Source organism: Ochlerotatus camptorhynchus, unplaced genomic scaffold (genome assembly GCF_037179485.1).
Source record: "Ochlerotatus camptorhynchus isolate MF236.1 unplaced genomic scaffold, CSIRO-AGI_Acam_v1.1 ptg000370l, whole genome shotgun sequence".
In the NCBI taxonomy this organism is placed as follows: domain Eukaryota; kingdom Metazoa; phylum Arthropoda; class Insecta; order Diptera; family Culicidae; genus Ochlerotatus; species Ochlerotatus camptorhynchus.
Window position 1 is genome coordinate 1,795,663 of NW_027040858.1, and position 18,505 is coordinate 1,814,167.

The 18,505-nt window shown below is 40.3% G+C and overlaps 2 protein-coding genes across 2 annotated transcripts; one reads left to right on the forward strand and one right to left on the reverse strand.

The window, feature by feature from the left end:
* Positions 1-2,004: 2,004 nt before the first annotated feature.
* On the reverse strand, positions 2,005-3,402 carry Gos28 (golgi SNAP receptor complex member Gos28). The gene is made up of 5 exons (XM_065232446.1): positions 3,298-3,402; positions 2,893-3,167; positions 2,657-2,826; positions 2,463-2,597; positions 2,005-2,402 (listed from the first exon to the last, which is right to left on the reverse strand). Exons 1-5 carry the CDS (start codon positions 3,317-3,319, stop codon positions 2,300-2,302), a joined length of 705 nt encoding a protein of 234 aa, XP_065088518.1. The 5' UTR covers positions 3,320-3,402; the 3' UTR covers positions 2,005-2,299.
* Positions 3,403-6,463: 3,061 nt separating this feature from the next.
* CCT6 (chaperonin containing TCP1 subunit 6) lies at positions 6,464-8,608 on the forward strand. Its single transcript, XM_065232520.1, has 2 exons — positions 6,464-6,714; positions 6,944-8,608. The coding sequence occupies exons 1-2, from the start codon at positions 6,578-6,580 to the stop codon at positions 8,400-8,402; spliced, it is 1,596 nt and encodes a 531-aa protein (XP_065088592.1). The 5' UTR covers positions 6,464-6,577; the 3' UTR covers positions 8,403-8,608.
* Positions 8,609-18,505: the final 9,897 nt, after the last annotated feature.

The window sequence follows — 18,505 nt, forward strand, 5'->3', positions numbered from 1 at the left end:
ACTATCAAGGTGTGTCATGCGATCGCCTTTTTTCTCGGCAGCAACCATTGTGTGGTCCTCCACATTGTTCTTCATCAGCAGTTCTTTCGGTCGATGCGTCGACGACTTTGGAAAGCAACCGTTTCGTGATGAGTGTGTGAGTGTTGACCACGTTTTGCGTCCATTGCTGCAATACCGCTTTGCCATGCCCCACGCTGGTGTAACTGCCCTACAATTAAACCACTGGAAGCGGCTCCAGTTCTGATGGAGGAGGCTTTTTGGATGGCGGAAGATAAAGTGTTTTTTGTGTTGTACCTTTTAACTATAGTTTTAAGATGTATTGTATAGTGACCAAGAATCCTCGGCTCTGTAAAGTTAATTCGGTTGAGCCTTATCAAATAAATTAATGAACAAAAAAAAAATAATGGTCCTTGAGTTGTAGGGTGTGGTACTTTGTGTATTTTATTAGCGCGGCTCTTTTGGAAGACTTTAGCACACGGAGTTCACTCACCGTTCACTTGTTTGCCAAGGATGATGATTACCTTGTTTAGAAACTTTTTTCGGAACGTGTCGCTCAATGACGTAAGCCAAAATATGCGAGAGCGTTTGGGCAGCTGCATTGACATCGGCAGGGACGAGTATCCTGTGCCAGTCCAATTTCGAAGGAAGTTTCCTGATACTGTCGTGGTCAGCATTTCGGAAATCGTAGGAGACCTCCAAGAGGTCGTCCATTAATTGTGTCGCATATTTAGGGGGGAGGGGGGGGGGGGGGTTGAGAACTGTGACGAGCCATACCAAAAAATTAAGGTCCATACAAAAAATGTGACAAAGGGGGAGAGATGAAAATAAGCCAAATTTGTGTGACATTATTAATGGACCATCCCTAAGGGGGGTGGAATCACTTCAGGAATTTGCTTGCCTTCAAGTGCAATAACTAAAGGAGGATGTTGTGGAACAGTCTTTATCAACGGAGAAACAGCCATACCCAAGTAACAATTTGGGTTTTATAAGGGTTCTGCAGACCATGATTTAGACTTGTAGAATGCTTTAAAACCTCGATAAAACTTGAAATGTTTCTTGGGTAGACAAGTGTGGAGCAGTATCCTGGTGACGAAGCAAAGGTCTAAGTTACGATGGTTCTCATTAACCATGTGGTTGATTTGCTTCAGAGTGGCGATACTGTAATGATCCAAAAGGCTTGCAGCTCCAGAGTGAAATGTAGAACGGTCGTGGTCCACATACAGGAATCCACCGTAAGATGATAGCCCAGAAATTGCCGGTAGATTGAAATCGCCAACTGTAGCGATCTCCATTATAGCTCGAATAGACTGAGTGTAGGATTCAATTAGCGTAGAGTCGCGTGTTCGATCCGGAGCAAACTAAACTACACACAAAAACAAAGTGCGGTCAGTGAGCTTAATAGTGTTCATTGTAGCAGATTCGTAGAAAAATTTCCAATCGAATTACTTGTTTAGAATTAAAATCCATCCGCTATTGACAGAATTATAACACCGACAAACCGACATGCAACTTAAACTTAACACTTGATCGAGAATCCGTAACGGCCGAATAAAATGTGCAGCGATCCCACCTGTCAAAATCATAGAAATTTTGTACCTAGATAAAAATAATTTGTCCAGAATAGATCAGACGCGAACCAACTCATATATTTTGTACGCGTGTTTGTGGCTAGGATAAACATTTTCCGCGATGTCAGTTTTGTGCCTTGATCAGAAATTTCATGGTACTTTGAATGGTCATTCATGTCGGTTTGTCGGTGGTTATAAGCTGTTATAAGTGGTCAAAACCTGACCACTTCTCGTAACGCGATCGATTTTGGTTTTTTTGAAATTGCACCCCCAATATGTTGCCGAAAGACGCAATCCTACGTAAAAAAAGGTTTTATCAGTGAGTACGGCGACTAATTATTTTGCTTACTTCTTGGGAAACGCTACTCCAAATAAATCAAATTTTCTATCACAAACGCCGCCAAATGCGGCTTTCTTTATTTTTCGCCTTATTTATCCGGATAAATACACATATATTGTGGCCAGTCAAATCGCTAACCAAAGCTTTGACCGGTTTCGATTACTCTTTAAACTTCTAACTATATAAAATAACCACAAATAATTCTCTGTCATCGATGCAGTTCCCTCGCCTCGTCTACTGCTGAAGAATGCCTCAGTTAGTTTGGGTTTGGTTTTTTTTTTTCCCGAGAGAAGATAATTGCCATCTAATACATAACAATGATCTAGTATTGACGAAATAGCTTTTTCGAAAATAAAAAATGTTTGCACCAAGAGCCGAAAGTTCGTGCCGATCAGTGGAAGGCATACAGCAGTAGAAGAATCGTACACACTCCAATCACGCCTCCCAATATCAGTGACTCTCTTCGTTTGCGAATGTTAATTCTTTGAATGAGGCTGAAAGAAGGCAAATTTCGTTAAATCGCTAAACGTTGCAATTTTCCTCAAACATTTTACCTAGAAATCATTGGGAATCGATTGGAAATATCGTGCATTCTGGTCTGGAAGCGCTTCATGTGCTGCCGCTGGGAGCTTAAATGTTCCTTAGTCTCCATTGCGATGCTAATCTGATCATTAACCATGGAACTTGAACTAAAATCGACCCGATTCTATTAGAACTCTTACAGGAAAAGTGTCACTACAACGCTCACTTGTGAAGATGTGTGTTCTCCTTCAGATACATATCCCTCCGACTTAACCCGGATGTTGAAGGGGAACTCAGAGACGTCGTCCCGCCTAGGCCAGACCCCCGCAGCAACTCCTCGCGTTCCATTCGGGTTGTGTGATTGGCCTGAATCTTCAGATACTCCTGTCGATAGCCCTAGAAGTAAAATCCATTCTTGGTCAAATAGTTTATCGTCAGTTTCATACCAAAGCCAAATCCTACATGTAAAATCTCCCGATGCCGTTGCAAGACATGCATGACGGCCGCTCCAGTGCCGGGAATCTCGGCCATCTTCTCGTTGATATTGGACAACTTGTCCAGCATCTGTTCGATTTCCAGCGAAAGTGATTCGAAGACATGGTCACCCAGCAGTGGCGAGGTGTCCGATGGGGAGCTCGCTGCCGAGTTGAGCGAACTGCTGCCAGTGCCGACCTTGTTGAATGCAATCAGCTTCAGGTCGATGTCGTTTTCCAGATGGCGGGCCTGCTTCCGCAGAGCTGAAAAAAAGCAGAATATGTTTCAAACCAGAACCACGATTACCATAATCATTCGTCATCACTTTTGGTACGAGCGATCGTCTGACGGAAAAATGTAAACATTGAACTTTGTGCGACTGTAAATACTCACCGTCCCAATCTGACGATCCCATGATGGATTTCTGAATCAGTTGGTCAACCTTCTAGGAAATAGACTTAATTTTAAGTGGATAGCTTTATCATAGATGATGAGGAATAATAAAAAACACTAATATCTTGTAACTTTTTCGCTTTTACAGAAATGAATCAAAACACCGCATCAGATTTTTCGTAACGAAACCAGAACTGTCAAAATTTGAAGCGTTGCTGCACTGCATACGGGAACGCGCTGGAGGGGAAGGAATTGCGTTTGAAGGAACACGTTCTCAACAGTAATCGAATAATAATTGACCACTTTGTCAAGCAGTTTTGATTATGATGATGATGATGATGATGATGAAACGTCATTTTAACTGCTCGAATGAAGTGGTTAATAATTGACCACCTTGTCAAGCAGTTTTGGCGTGACTTTCTACCAGCGATTTCACAAAACTGGACCAAATAATTTATATTCTTTTATGAAACGCACAAATGTTGGCTACTTTTCTCTTGGTTCTAGATGAAAACATTTCAAAATAATGTTTTATTTCAAAGTTCAAGTGGTAGTAAACGCCATTTTAACTGCTCGAATAAAGTGGTTAATTGATCATTTATCAATATTATTTTCGAGCAGTTTTGGGATGACGTTACCACACAGCCACTGAGAATGATTCACACGCTTACTTCAGCTTACTCACCGGGTGAGTCGATCGTACTCGAACTTTAAAATAAAACAATATTTTGAGATTTTACAACCGCGAGAAAAGTGGCCTTCAACAAAAAAAAGTAGAAGGGTCTGTGCCTAGGGGCACGAACGGAATCTTGACCTAGGACCGCTAGTGGACGGAATAAATGTGAAGAGCATTAAGTTCTTTTAATTGATCAAATCAGGCATAACATTTGATAACGGCACAAAAGCATTTGTAAACAAACATTCTAAGGCCCTTTACACGCGAACTAAAGTACGCCCACGCAAACCAACCGGCGATCCAAATTTGTAGTAATCTTTTTCAGAAAGAAAGTTGATTACGAGAATCAATCAAAATCACTTGCACCCCTGCTTCCAAGTTTGTGTGGTCGTTGGGGGCTTGTGGTTCTGAATATGGACAAACAAGCATAGATAAATTCTATTCCAACTCTTTACTGATGTAAGCTTGATGGCCCTGAAAAGGGAAGTTTTATTGAAGAGGACATCCATGGCCACTTACGCTTGGCGTGTTTAGTGTAGGTGACAGCATCACGGACCTCATTTTCCACGAACACCTTCAGCACACCTCGTAAATCAAACCGGAGATACGTCAGACACCGCCACGGCGAGCCAGACGACGGATGGTGGTTATCTCGAAGAATTTGCGTTTGGTTCTGAACATGGCGATGAGTGTGTAAAATATTACGCAATTCCATCCTCCCTATTCGCACGCGCCCGAGGATCGGAGGCGAATGCCACTTCGACTTGTTTCGTCTACTTACTACTCTCTGACGACTGTGCTGGGGAAGCAGCATATGTATGTAGGTAATTGGTGGATTTGTTAGTTAATTCGACGCTTTTGGACAATGCTAAACATTTACCAGTTTTTCAATAGTTTCTTGTTGAAACTCAACATTCGAAAGCATTGTTATCAATGCGTAGCCATATTTCTAATCGATTGGTGATAAAATTATTGAAATTGGACCAGGGGAAGCTGAGTTATTAACGTTCAAAATCTTTCTTAATTTGTTACATGTTCCATTTTCGGTTTTCACAAAGTGTACCCCCATATAGAAATCAAAGACGTAGTCCTACGTCAAAAAACATATCAATCTGATGGTCCAGTTTTGCCAAATCACGCCAAAACTGCTTGCCAAAGTGGTCCATTCCAGATTATTCTAGCCTATGAATAAAACCATATTTTAGCAAGGTTCTGGGCGAAATTTCCCAAAATATTGGTCCGCGGCAAAGTTCGAGTGGTAGGAAACGTCCAGACGTTTGAGACGAAGATTACAGATCTCCCCGAGAATCTCCCCGAAGATGTTTCCAGGCGTTACCGATGAAGGTTCCATAAATTTCTAGCGGACATAAGAGGCAGTAAGTCTAATTGGGGGCAAAATTCTTGGCAAAATCCGCAATACTGTGGACCCCCGGTAATCAGACTGTTTTTAATCTGAACACTTTTTAATTTGAACCCCGCTAATCTGCATGCAGTGGAAATTAAAAATGGTTCAAACGTCATTCAGCTCATAGAATGGAGGAAAGTGAAATGAAACATTGTAAACAGCAACGCAGAATCAAAACAAAAGAGAAAACAAGGCTACCAGAAACACGCTTTTCTTATGGTTATAGGGTTACTAGAAATTCAAATTATAAATGAACCCCGTTAATATAAATGAAGTATTGTTCAGATTAGCTGAGGTCCACGGTATTAGCAACCGGTGGAAACTAACGATTTAAAATTGGCTCACTACTTGACTAGCCTATTGGTCCCAAGCAAATCGATTAACGCACCCCATTCTAGTCGTAATTCTAGTACTATACTATGCTTATTTTGATTCGCTATGAGTTTGACAGATAAAATTGAGGGGTTCGTGGATTTTTTTTATGTTTCGAGGGGTGCATCGATTAGCTTGGGATCTAAGATAGTACCAGAGCTTAGCCTTAAAATGAAGAACACGTTTCTTCAGGACCTTCTGGTCTTAGAGTTACCTCTATGATATTACATCCAAACAACTGCACGGAGGTCATTCCACTGGTTGTGTAATATTATGTTGTACGAAGTACATCCATTGATGTAATATTGTATCTGCTTTTTGTTATTGTGTAGATTGATTCGCTAGTGTGAGAATATTCGAGCATCTAGAATTGAGATTAAGATGTGACGCCCCCCTCGAGCTCAACTGACTCTGGCACAATAGGTGGCTCAACACGTTCATTGGTACTTTGAGTGAACCTGGTTCCAATGGGGTCATCAGATTCTGCAATAGCTTGGCTGTACCAACAAACCAACAAGCAGGATGCTGCCTAGCAAAACTGAGTTCAAACACCGCTGACGCGCTTCGGATGAGCCTTGACTGTAGATACATACGTGAACGTGCTCCATCGCCCTATAGTATCCTATCCCTCCCAAGATATATGTTGACAGACAACTCAGCTGTCAAGAACTGGACTCTTCTTTCTTGTTTTCCTCTTTTTCTCCGCAGCAGCACTCGTTTTTCGACAAAGCCCCGTTTTCTTTCGCACGGTCCGGTGGTGCTGCGTGATCTCTCTCGAATTTTCCGTGATTTCTGTGCGATTTTCCAATCGGTGAATATAAATTAAAATGGCAGCCATCAGTCTGTTGAACCCGAAAGCCGAATTCGCCCGTGCCGCCCAGGCATTGGCCGTCAATATTGGCGCTGCCAAGGGCATTCAGGATGTGATGAAGACCAACCTCGGCCCGAAAGGAACCATGAAAATGTGAGTACTGTGAACTGGAACCGTCGCCTACGCATCAGATGGAAATGTTTTACATCGGGAATGTTAGGAAAATGCAGATCATTTGTTAAATAGTAATTGAATTGAGCGATGGGAAGGTGAAAATTTTGAATTACATAGAAAATTATTTAAAAAATAGCCCTAGATGTATATAAAGCAAAAATGAGTCATCTGACATAACCTCTAATCGTTTTATGTTTTTTACTCGTAGGTTGGTCTCCGGTGCCGGCGAAATCAAAATCACCAAGGATGGCAACGTTTTGCTTCACGAGATGCAGATTCAGCACCCGACGGCTTCGTTGATTGCCCGTGCCAGTACGGCACAGGACGACATGACCGGCGATGGAACCACTTCCACCGTGCTGCTCATTGGAGAGCTGCTGAAGCAGGCGGATCTGTACATTTCCGACGGATTGCACCCACGTATTCTGGCCGAAGGTTACGATCAAGCTCGCCAGCAGGCACTGCAGATTTTGGACCAGATGTCCCATCCAATCGAGATCAACCGGGAGGGTTTGTTGAGCATTGCCCGTACTTCGCTGAGGACGAAGGTTCACCCACAGCTGGCGGAACTGTTGACCGATGTTTGCGTCGATGCGGTGCTGGCTATCCGGACCGATGGTAAACCGGTGGATCTGCACATGGTCGAAATGATGGAAATGCAGCACAAGTCCGCTACCGATACCCAGCTAGTTAAGGGTATTGTGATGGATCACGGTTCGCGTCATCCGGATATGCCGAAACGTCTGGAGAATGCCTTCATTCTGACGTGCAACGTGTCGATGGAGTACGAAAAGAGCGAAGTCAATTCGGGATTCTTCTACAAGACTGCCGAAGAGCGTGAGAAATTCGTCCTGGCGGAACGTGAGTTCATCGAGGAACGTGTCAAGAAGGTTATCGAGTTGAAACGCAAGGTTTGCGAAGGAACCGACAAGACCTTTGTCGTCATCAACCAGAAGGGCATTGATCCAATGTCGCTGGATATGCTGGCCAAGGAAGGAATCATGGCACTCCGTCGTGCCAAGCGTCGTAACATGGAACGTCTGGCTTTGGCTTGCGGTGGATTCGCCATGAACTCGTTCGATAACATGGATGAATCGAATCTAGGATTCGCCGGGTTGGTCTACGAGCATGTCCTTGGTGAGAACAAGTTCACCTTTGTCGAGGAATGCAAAAACCCGCTCTCCGTGACGATCTTGATGAAGGGCCCGAACAAGTACACTCTGACCCAGATCAAGGATGCCGTCCGAGATGGTTTGCGTTCGATCAACAACGCCATCGATGACAAGAAGGTGGTCCCGGGAGCCGGTGCTTTCGAGATCCGCTGTCACAACAAGCTGAAGGACCATGCGAAGGACGTGAAAGGCAAGGTTCGTCTGGCCATCCAGGCTTATGCCGATGCTCTGCTCGTAATTCCCAAGGTTCTCGCTACCAACAGTGGCTACGATGCACAGGACACCATCGTTCGTCTGCAGGAGGAAAGCCGTCTGAGTGAAGATCCGATTGGGCTGGACCTGTCGACCGGAGAACCGATGAAACCCATTGACCTTGGTGTGTTCGATAATTACATAGTAAAGAAGCAGATCCTGAACTCCTGTACCGTCATTGCAAGCAACCTGCTGCTGGTGGACGAGATTATGCGTGCCGGTATGAGCAGTCTCAAGGGTTAAGGGATGTGGCTCCAGTCGCTCCTTATAACGTACGTTTATTTCATACCGTTTATGGCACGGTGTTTTCGTCTACTCGTAACATCTAGTTTAGCGCACTAAGCACGCTCGAGTTCTACTTGTCCTTACACATTAACCATTTATTAATCATTTTTCACACCTACCAGGGAACGAACAATAAAGCTTTCACATGTTTAATCGCTTGAAAATGGTCTGGAGCATTTTAATCGGATATCACACAGTCCATTAAGGTTCAATTTACTTTGATGCTTTTTGGAAAATTTCAAAAGCAGTTTTTTCCGACTCATTATTTTAGATTGCAAAAAGCTCGCGTCATTTTGTGTAAAATATCAAAAGGAATCGAATAGTGCGAGCTTTTTGCAATCTGAAATAATGCGTCGGAAAAAACTGCTTTTGAAATTTTCCAAAAAGCATCAAAGTAAATTGAACCTTAAGTGTTGCCTTTTCGGGGAAAATAATTCGACGCAACTGATACCTAGCCACAGCATACTATTAATGATGATAATCTGACGCCAAATGCTAATGTTTCTCTGAATTTGGCAATACGTCACGCGAAATTCTGGAAAATATAAGCCCCCTTCTCCCCTTTCGTCACGTTTTTCATATAGAGAAACAATTCCCCCTTATTCTGCGAGTCACGTGACTCTCTCTCACCGGTGAGGTGACAATTGTCACCTCGTGTGAGGTGACTCTCCATGCAAATCAAATGGAGAGTCACCTCACCGGTGAGAGAGAGTCACGTGACTCGCAGAATAGGGGGGATTGTCTTTCCTAGAACCTCTTCCTCTCATGTATAGATCACTGCATCAATCCTAACCTAACTTTCGTTTGACATTTTTGCCGGGTTTGTTTTGCTCGCTATTTTCTCTTCTGCTTTGATGTATACTTTCGGTTCGCTCGTCAGTCAGTCATAAGCAGTGCGTGCAGATACAAAAATCAAAGTAAGTCGATTTAACTTTGTAGACGTCAAACTGTGAAACTGATCTCCGGTTGTATCGTCCAATGTTTTTTGATTATTTATATCTGTTTTAAAATGCCGAAAGTTTGTGTGTTGAACCATTCCCCCTTATTCTGCGAGTCACGTGACTCTCTCTCACCGGTGAGGTGACAATTGTCACCTCGTGTGAGGTGACTCTCCATGCAAATCAAATGGAGAGTCACCTCACACGAGGTGACTATTGTCACCTCACCGGTGAGAGAGAGTCACGTGACTCGCAGAATAGGGGGGATTGCCATACGTCCGTATCAGCGCGAAGCATGTACAGCTTCCCTTCGGTAGGTTCGAGCTCATTTATCAGCCGGCTTAATATACTTCGAAGAGATCGATGGATTGTTGCTCTAGGTTTGAAAGATACTTTGAGATGGAGTACAAAATATGTATGCGGTAGACATTTTATCTCAGGTTAGATTTAATTTGAAAGTTAATTAATTAGTATTGATTGAATAATAAGGTTACTTGTCGAACTATAGGAAAACCAGCTAAATCAACAGATGTGAACAACCCGGATTGGGTTCCATCATTATTCTTACCAATTAAGAACACAGCACAGTGCTGCACAGATGATGCCAACATTGATAAACTAGAGGATAACCTGCCAAGTGCCTCGAACCCTATAAATCAATCAACACAACCTGATCCAGAACCAGCTAAAATTTTTGATGAAGAACTGGAGCATATAACTTTCCCGATGTTATCGTCCGAACCATACATCGAAGCCTCGTTTGATGAAAATAAGGAACTCACCGAGGAGCTCACTTCACCTTCAGTTCCGACTGGTTCCGACACCCAGAAAAAAATAACGTTTTTCAACATATAATTTGCTTTACTGTGTTTCAGACAATTATTTGCATAGAGCTTTAGATGCTGAAAAAAAACTCCAAATTTATCGAACCGAACTGGCACGAATTCAGAACCACAACTTTGGGTTGGAGGAAAAGCTGGTTTTGAAGCAAAGGGGTTTGGAGTTTTTAGCGGAGAGTGCTATTAAGTGCAATTATTATACAGGAATTTCAGACTACCAACACACTAAGATTATTTTACAGATTTCTGTAAAATTTTACCGAAATCTCAACAGCTGAACGTTCGGTAAACAATTTTAAAGATTTTCTGTAATTATTTACAGATATCTGTGAAAAGTTCACAGATATTTGTGAAAAATTACAGAAAATTTGCGAAACTGTTTACCGAACGTTCAGCTGTTGAGATTTCGGTAAAATTTTACAGATTTCTGTAAAAAATTCTAAGTGTGAAGTTTTGACGAAATTATATAAGTATTTGCGGCCGTCACTTGATGACCCTATGCCGAATTTCGGTTCAGAACAACTGTTTGTTATGACGTTGTCACAACTTAGATTGAACATACCGTTCTCAACGTTGGGGTTTGATTATGGTGTGAGCACAACAACGGCATCTAAGTACTTTCACCGCACACTATATGTGATTTATTCATGCTGCAAGTACGCTCTTCAACCATCTCAACAGAAGAATGCAGCTCGTCATACTCCACACAGCTTCGCCAGAATTTACGAGCATAAACATGTGTTAATTGTTGACTGTTTTGAGATTCGCTGCGAGACTCCAGGCAACATAAAGGCCGCGGCTGCACATTTTAGCAATTATAAGCGAACACATACTGTTAAGTTCTTGATAGCTGTTCATCCTGACGGGACAATTGCATATATTTCGAACGGGTTTACGGGTCGCTGCTCCGATCGTGAAATTACGCTGCAGAGTGGATTTTTGGATTTAGTTGAGGAAAACGATATTATACTTGCCGACAAGGGGTTTACTATTAGTGACATAATTCGCGCAAAGAAAGCAACCCTGAATATCCCAACATTTTTGCGCAATAAGCGCCAGTTTTCACCTGCCGAACTGGAAACTGATAAACAGGTTACTTCTCTTCGGATTCACGTGGAGAGAGTCATTGGATTGCTGCGTAATAAGTACCAATGTATCTCTGGAACAATATCTGTTGATACCATGGCACGATTTCAGAATAACCATAATGTTGTGGATTTAATGGTTAAGGTTTCTTGTATTTTGTGTAATTTTAATAAATCAATCATTCCAGTTTAAGAATTTCTTTTATTTAAGTTTTGAACCATTCAAAAAGTAATTGGCGACTAGTTCAGGTGATATGATATTTTTGAAATATTTCAACGATTTTTCACAAGCTTCCTTCCAGAAATCAATGTCCCTCTCAATTCGCAAGCAAAGCTCCTCGTCTTTACTCCATACAAAAAACCATCCAAAATTTGAGCCACTCACAAAAATCTCTGCTTGTATTTGGGCGTAGTAATCATGTGACTTCACCATCAAATATTCTCCATCTCATATCGCCAAGAATGGATGGTTGCTTTCAATCAAGTTCTTGATCTTAAGTTGATTATTCAGGCTTGATTTCCCCGATAGCCTGAAAGGACATTTAACTTCTACGGTTGATGTACCACAGCAGTCACACATCATTATCAAGTCCGGAGTGGACGACATGAATGGTTGATCGCGATAAATGATCACCCCACATTCCAAAAACATTACGTTTTTGTGATACTCCACGATCATTTTTTGGAACGCTTTTAAAGCGCGAGGTTCATTATTTCTTCCGTATGCCATAGGTTCATTTTGGATTGTCGTAGTTTCAGGATAGCAAATTCGTTTTAAGAGGGTCATTTTAGCTGGAACTGTTGTAATCGAGGCTCGACTACAATCATTTAATATCGAACCTGTTATCCGGCCTATCCTGACCCATCGCCACAGGTCACATCGAGATTGTGCACGAGTCAATCGTTCGATTTGTTCAATTTCGGCTGCCGAAATGATGATGTATAATTTGTCCGAAAACTCTCTAATTTTCTCAAGTGATTCTCCTTCCAACTCGGGGACGAATTGGTTTTGAAGCAAAACATTTTTCCTCAAAAAAAATCATCCGGAATAGCATTCGGCTGACACTCTACACAAGCAAAGCTATCGCCATCACAAAACTTCCGAAGAACAGCAGCGTCACTTCCAACATCCCTCAAATCAGCCATAAATCCTAAAAAAGCTTCCTGATCGGCTCGTATGTTCATGTCGTCCATCCTTACCACCTTATAGCCGTTGTTGGTGTCATGTATAGGGTGATACAGATCATCTTTGATTTTTTTTTGCTGGTCTTGCCCAGTAGGATGGGAGATCAGTAATACTCAACTGAAATAATATACGAAATTAGCTGAATTTTAGTTCAACTAGCAAATGTTTACCTTACCTTATATGTAGCAGTCATTGAGTGTAGATTTGCCAAAGCATATAGCAAAGCGCTTATATGCGAACAGGTTTCGCTTAGACCTGCTACACAGTTGCAATGCCCTGATGCAATGGTCCCATTCTTCCGTACTATTAGCCACGCGTTTAAAGCTGGTTTATCAAGCCTCATAGAATGCGCCACCTGAAGTATAATTTGTATTGACCTTGGAAACTAAATTTCAAGATAAAAAAAAAACTTACCCGGCCTCGTACCACAAAGAAATTATTGATTTTTCCTCCCATTACATTTTGGATGAAACCTCGGATGAAACCTGATTCATACTTTTTGTAAGTTTCAATTTTCTTTTTTTTTTTTTTTTTTTTTAACTCTTTATTTGTTCCAAATTCAAAATAAATTACATTTCATTTTTAACCTAGGTGCTCCAGTTACTACAGTAACTTACCAGCCTTAATTGTTATGATATATATCTAAGTGTTTTTACATTGTTCCTGTCTTGGCAATTCAGTATTTTAAACAGGTTTTTTAAACCTGCATGTCAGTATAACAATTGATAGCTTAAAACTAAATAACTAAAACTAAATCTTATCTAAGTATAAAGGGAATTAATCGTTGCAATTGAGGATTGTAACGATTTTTGCCGGAAATTATTAATTATTTTGTTGGACATTTGTGCTAAAGTCTCAACATTCGAAATTCTATGTACTTCGGTAGTACTGTATCAGGGAGGCAACTTCAAAATCATCTTCAAAATTTTGTTCTGAATCCTTTGAAGTGCTTTTTTCCTGGTAGTGCAACAACTAGACCATATTGGCACAGCGTAAAGCATGGCCGGTCTAAAAACTTGTTTAAATATTAGAAGTTTATTCGTCAGGCAAAGTTTGGATTTCCTGTTTATAAGAGGATACAAACATTTTATATATTTGTTACATTTGGCTTGAATGCCCTCAATGTGATCTTTAAAAGTTAATTTTTGGTCAAGAACTAATCCAAGATATTTCACTTGGTTTGACCAGAAAATTGGAACTCCGTTCATAGTGACTATGTGACTACTACTAGGTTTCAAAAAGGAAGCCCTAGGCTTATGTGGAAATATTATAAGTTGAGTTTTGGAAGCGTTGGGAGAAATCTTCCATTTTTGTAAATAAGAAGAGAAAATATCTAAACTTTTCTGAAGTCTGCTGCAAATAACACGAAGACTTCTTCCTTTAGCGGAAATGCCTGTGTCATCAGCGAACAAAGATTTGTGGCAACCCTGAGGCAAATCAGGGAGGTCCGAAGTGAAAATGTTATACAATATAGGCCCAAGAATGCTACCCTGAGGAACTCCTGCTTTAACAGGTAGTCGATTAGATTTCGAATTTTGATAATTTACCTGCAGAGTTCTGTCAGTTAAATAATTTTGAACTAATTTCATAATGTAAAGTGGAAAATTAAACTTTTTCAATTTAGCAATCAAACCTTCATGCCAAACACTGTCGAATGCTTTTTCTATGTCTAGAAGAGCAACTCCAGTTGAGTGGCCTTCAGATTTGTTTGAACGAATTAAATTGGTAACTCTTAAGAGTTGATGAGTAGTTGAATGCCCATGGCGAAATCCAAACTGCTCATCTGCAAAAATTGAGTTCGTATTGATGTGAAGCATCATTCTATTCAAAATTATTTTTTCAAAAAGTTTACTTATTGAAGAAAGCAAACTTATTGGACGGTAGCTAGAAGCTTCAGCTGGATTTTTATCCGGCTTCAAAATTGGAACAACTTTTGCATTTTTCCATTTATCAGGAAAGTATGCCAAATGGAAACATCTGTTAAATAATTCTACCAAGAAAGACAAGGTACTCTCTGGGAGTTTTTTGATGAGGATATAGAAAATTCCATCATCACCTGGAGCTTTCATATTTTGAAATTTTTTAGTTATAGACCTTACTTCGTCCAAATCAGTCCCCCAGGAATCATCAAAAATATTTTCCCGAGAGAAAATATTCAGAAAATCCCCAGCAACCTGATTCTCAATAGGACTAGTAAGACCCAAACTGAAATTATGGGAACTCTCGAATTGCTTAGCAAGTTTCTGAGCTTTTTCCAAATTTGTGATCAAAATTTTACCACCTTCTTTAAGCGCTGGAATTGGCTTTTGAGGTTTTTTCAAAATTTTTGTGAGTTTCCAAAAGGGTTTGGAACTCGGGTCTAATTTAGAAACATTCTTTTCAAAAGTTTTGTTCCTCAGGGCAGAGAATCGCTTTTTAATTTGTTTTTGCAAATCCCGCCAGATAACTTTCATGGCAGGATCGCGTGTTCTTTGATATTGTCTCCTACGGACATTTTTAAGACGGATCAAGAGCTGAAGATCATCGTCTATTATAATTGAATCGAATTTAACCTCGCATTTTGGTACTGAGGCAGCTCTTGCTTCAACTATAGAAGTAGTCAGAGATTCAAGAGCATAATTAATTTCATCTTTGGTTTGCAAAGGAATGTTTGGATCGAAGTTATATTCCATAAATGTTCGATATTGCTCCCAATCAGCTCTATGGTAATTGAAAGTAAAGCTGTTGGGATTAGAAATTATTTCTTGGGATATTTCAAAAGTTACTGGAAGGTGATCAGAACCGAAGTCAGCATGGGTAACCAATTGGCTACAAAGATGACATGAATCAGTTAAGACCAAATCAATAGTTGAGGGATTTCTTGCAGAAGAAAAGCATGTTGGGCTGTTTGGATATTGAATAGTGTAATAACCTGCAGAACAATCATCAAACAGAATATTACCATTGGAATTGCTTTGAGCATTATTCCATGAGCGGTGTTTTGCATTAAAATCACCAATAATGAAGAATTTAGACCTATGACGGGTAAGTTTCTGGAGGTCACCCTTGAGAAAATTCTTTTGCTGGCCTACGCATTGGAATGGCAAATAGGCAGCTATAAACGTAAGTTGTCCAAATTTTGTTTCAACAGAAACTCCCAAAGTTTCAAAAACTTTGGTTTCAAATGAAGAAAGTATTTTGTGTTTGATTCGTCTATGAATAATGATGGCAACGCCACCACAGGGTCCATCAAGACGATCATTTCTATAAATCAAGTAATTTGCGTCCTTCTCAACCTTATGGTCAGGTTTAAGGAACGTTTCAGTTATAACGGCAATATGCACGTTATGAACTCTCAAAAAATTAAATAGCTCGTCTTCATTATCTTTAAGAGATCGAGCATTCCAATTTAAAATGTTTAATGCTTTAAAATCCATTACTGAATTTTAAAGTCATGACAATATTATTAGCAAATTTTACTCCAGTTTGAATAGCATCAAACATGGAGTTAGATTTAAGCATATCAGAAATCATGTCAATTAATGAATTCTGTAAAAATTCCATTTTAGGAGCAGTAATGCTTCCTAAGTCAAAATTGTCAAAATTTCCGTTAGAACGTTGGTTAGTATTTTGATTTCTACCCGGTGCAATAGCAGCATAGGTAGCTCCATTAACTCGCTGAACATTGTTAGCAGCGAGGGGAGTAGGTACAGATGAAACATTTGAAGCAGGGGTGATATTTGTACCTACGGGTACGAATGTAGAATTTGTTCCTCGCTGACCGTTGTTAACAGCAGAGGAATTTGTACCTGGTCGGAAACGTGGAGCGTTTCCTACCTGTAGGTTAGAACGAGATTGTAGGATCGCTTTGCGAGTCTTACATTCCCAAAAATTGGATTTGTGGTTTTCACCACAATTTGAACATTTAAATTTCTTAGGATCTTCCTTCACAGGACAGTCGTCCTTTGCGTGAGAGGAATCACCACAATTCATGCATTTAGCTGGCATGTAGCAATTTTGTGTTCCGTGACCCCATCCCTGGCACTTACGGCACTGAGTGAGGTTTTGGAAATTTCCTCCAGTCTTCCAGAAGTGTTTCCACTTCACTCGGACATGGAGCATAAGGCTAGCTTTTTCTAAGGCCTTAAGGTTGTTTAGTTCACTAGACTTGAAGTGAACTAAATAAAAATCATTAGAAATCCCGTTGCGCGGATTTTATATTCATTTTGATTACTTGGAGTGGCACAACTTCAAGTAATTTTGCCAGTTCATCTTTGATCTGATCCAGGGATTCACCACTGGGCAGTCCTTTCATGACAACCTTGAACACACGTTCAGTTTTGGTGTCGTAAGTAAAACATTTGTGCTGCTTCTGAGTAAGATACTTGAGAAGACATTTAAATCCGTCCAAGGTTTCAGCCAATACACGGCATTCACCCCAACGTCCAATTTGTAGTGAAAACTTAACTTTCACGAAATTCAAAAGTTCCATGCGAAGAGCATGGAAATCGGTAGTGGTTATCACAATAGGGGGAATCTTTTCCTTCTTGGCATTAAGCCGGGAAAGTTTACTAGAATTTTTCTTGGATGATGGATCATTCTCATCATCCGTGAGCAAATCAAATTGATTACTCAAATTAATTTCATCAGAAGGGGGGTCAAGAGTTTGCCCCTTTCTTTTGCGTTTAGGCGCCATGGCGGCAGTAAATTTTTATCCAAATCGACTTCCAAGCAGATTACTATAAGAATCTGAAGGATCGAAGAGGAATTTTCCAAATCGATATCCAAGAAGGATTACCTCGGGTAGGGTCCAAACAAGGATCGAAGAGGAATAAGAGGAGTTGAACAAGGTAGAAAATTTTTACAGGTTGAGCGCTGAAAAGTGCGATTATGCGATTATCCAAATCGACTTCCAAGCAGCCCAAGTAACAATTTCCAGTTGAAGAAACGCTTTCGTTTTGATTTTGTTCAGCTGCAAGTTGAATAATAATTGCACAATGTGTTAACCACAACTTTTATAAAACCCTTGTTTACACTGGTTTGGAGAACCTATACAACTGCAACACAAAGGTGTTGTCTAACGTATTCAGGAAAACGTTTATCGAAAATCAATTTCTTGTTGAAGAAACGCTTCCATTGTGATTTTATTCAACTGCATGCTGAATAATAACTGTACAATTTGTTTATTACAACTTCTGTAAAACTCTTGTTTACACTGGTTTGGAGAACCTGTTCAACTGCAGCATTATATGTATACGCGGTATAGGAGTAGAAGCAACTTTTATACAACGTTTATAGATACATATTAAACTCAAGCTTTATTATTTTGGTGAAAGCTCTTATACAACGTTTGTAGACACTTCTTGACAGCTGCTTTGAAATTTAGTAGAGAGTAAACCTGAGAGGCGTTTGTTGCACTCTTTTATGACTCCTAAATAATCATTGTACAGCAAGCGGTGAAAAGCGTTTATAGCACTTTTCAATGACTCCTTAACAACCGGATAGAAGCAACTTTTATACAACGTTTATAGATACATATTTAAAGTCAAGCTTTATTGTTTTGGTGAAAGCTCTTATACAACGTTTGTAGACACTTCCTGACAGCTGCTTTGAAATTTAGTAGAGAGGAAACCTGAGAGGCGTTTGTTACACTCTTTTATGACTCCTAAATATTAATTGAACAGCAAGCGGTGAAAAGCGTTTATAACACTTTTCAATGACTCCTTAACAACCGGATAGAAGCAACTTTTATACAACGTTTATAGATACATATTTAAACTCAAGCTTTATTATTTTGGTGAAAGCTCGTATACAACGTTTGTAGACACTTCTTGACAGCTGCTTTGAAATTTAGTAGAGAGTAAACCTGAGAGGCGTTTGTTGCACTCTTTTATGACTCCTAAATAATCATTGTACAGCAAGCGGTGAAAAGCGTTTATAGCACTTTTTAATGACTCCTTAATAACCGTTGTGTAAGTACTCACAATATTCACCGATTAAAATTAGTTTAACAATTGTCGTGGTACGCCAAAAT

Coding starts and splice junctions, on each gene's coding strand:
- Gos28 (XM_065232446.1), bottom strand. CDS start 3,319: ATGGGATCGTCAGATTGGGACG. Junction 3,168..3,297: donor GGGATCGTCAGATTGGGACG/GTGAGTATTTAC, acceptor GCTTTTTTTCAG/CTCTGCGGAAGCAGGCCCGC. Junction 2,827..2,892: donor GGCATCGGGAGATTTTACAT/GTAGGATTTGGC, acceptor TTTTACTTCTAG/GGCTATCGACAGGAGTATCT.
- CCT6 (XM_065232520.1), top strand. CDS start 6,578: ATGGCAGCCATCAGTCTGTTGAACCCGAAAGCCGAATTCGCCCGTGCC. Junction 6,715..6,943: donor CCGAAAGGAACCATGAAAAT/GTGAGTACTGTG, acceptor TTTTACTCGTAG/GTTGGTCTCCGGTGCCGGCG.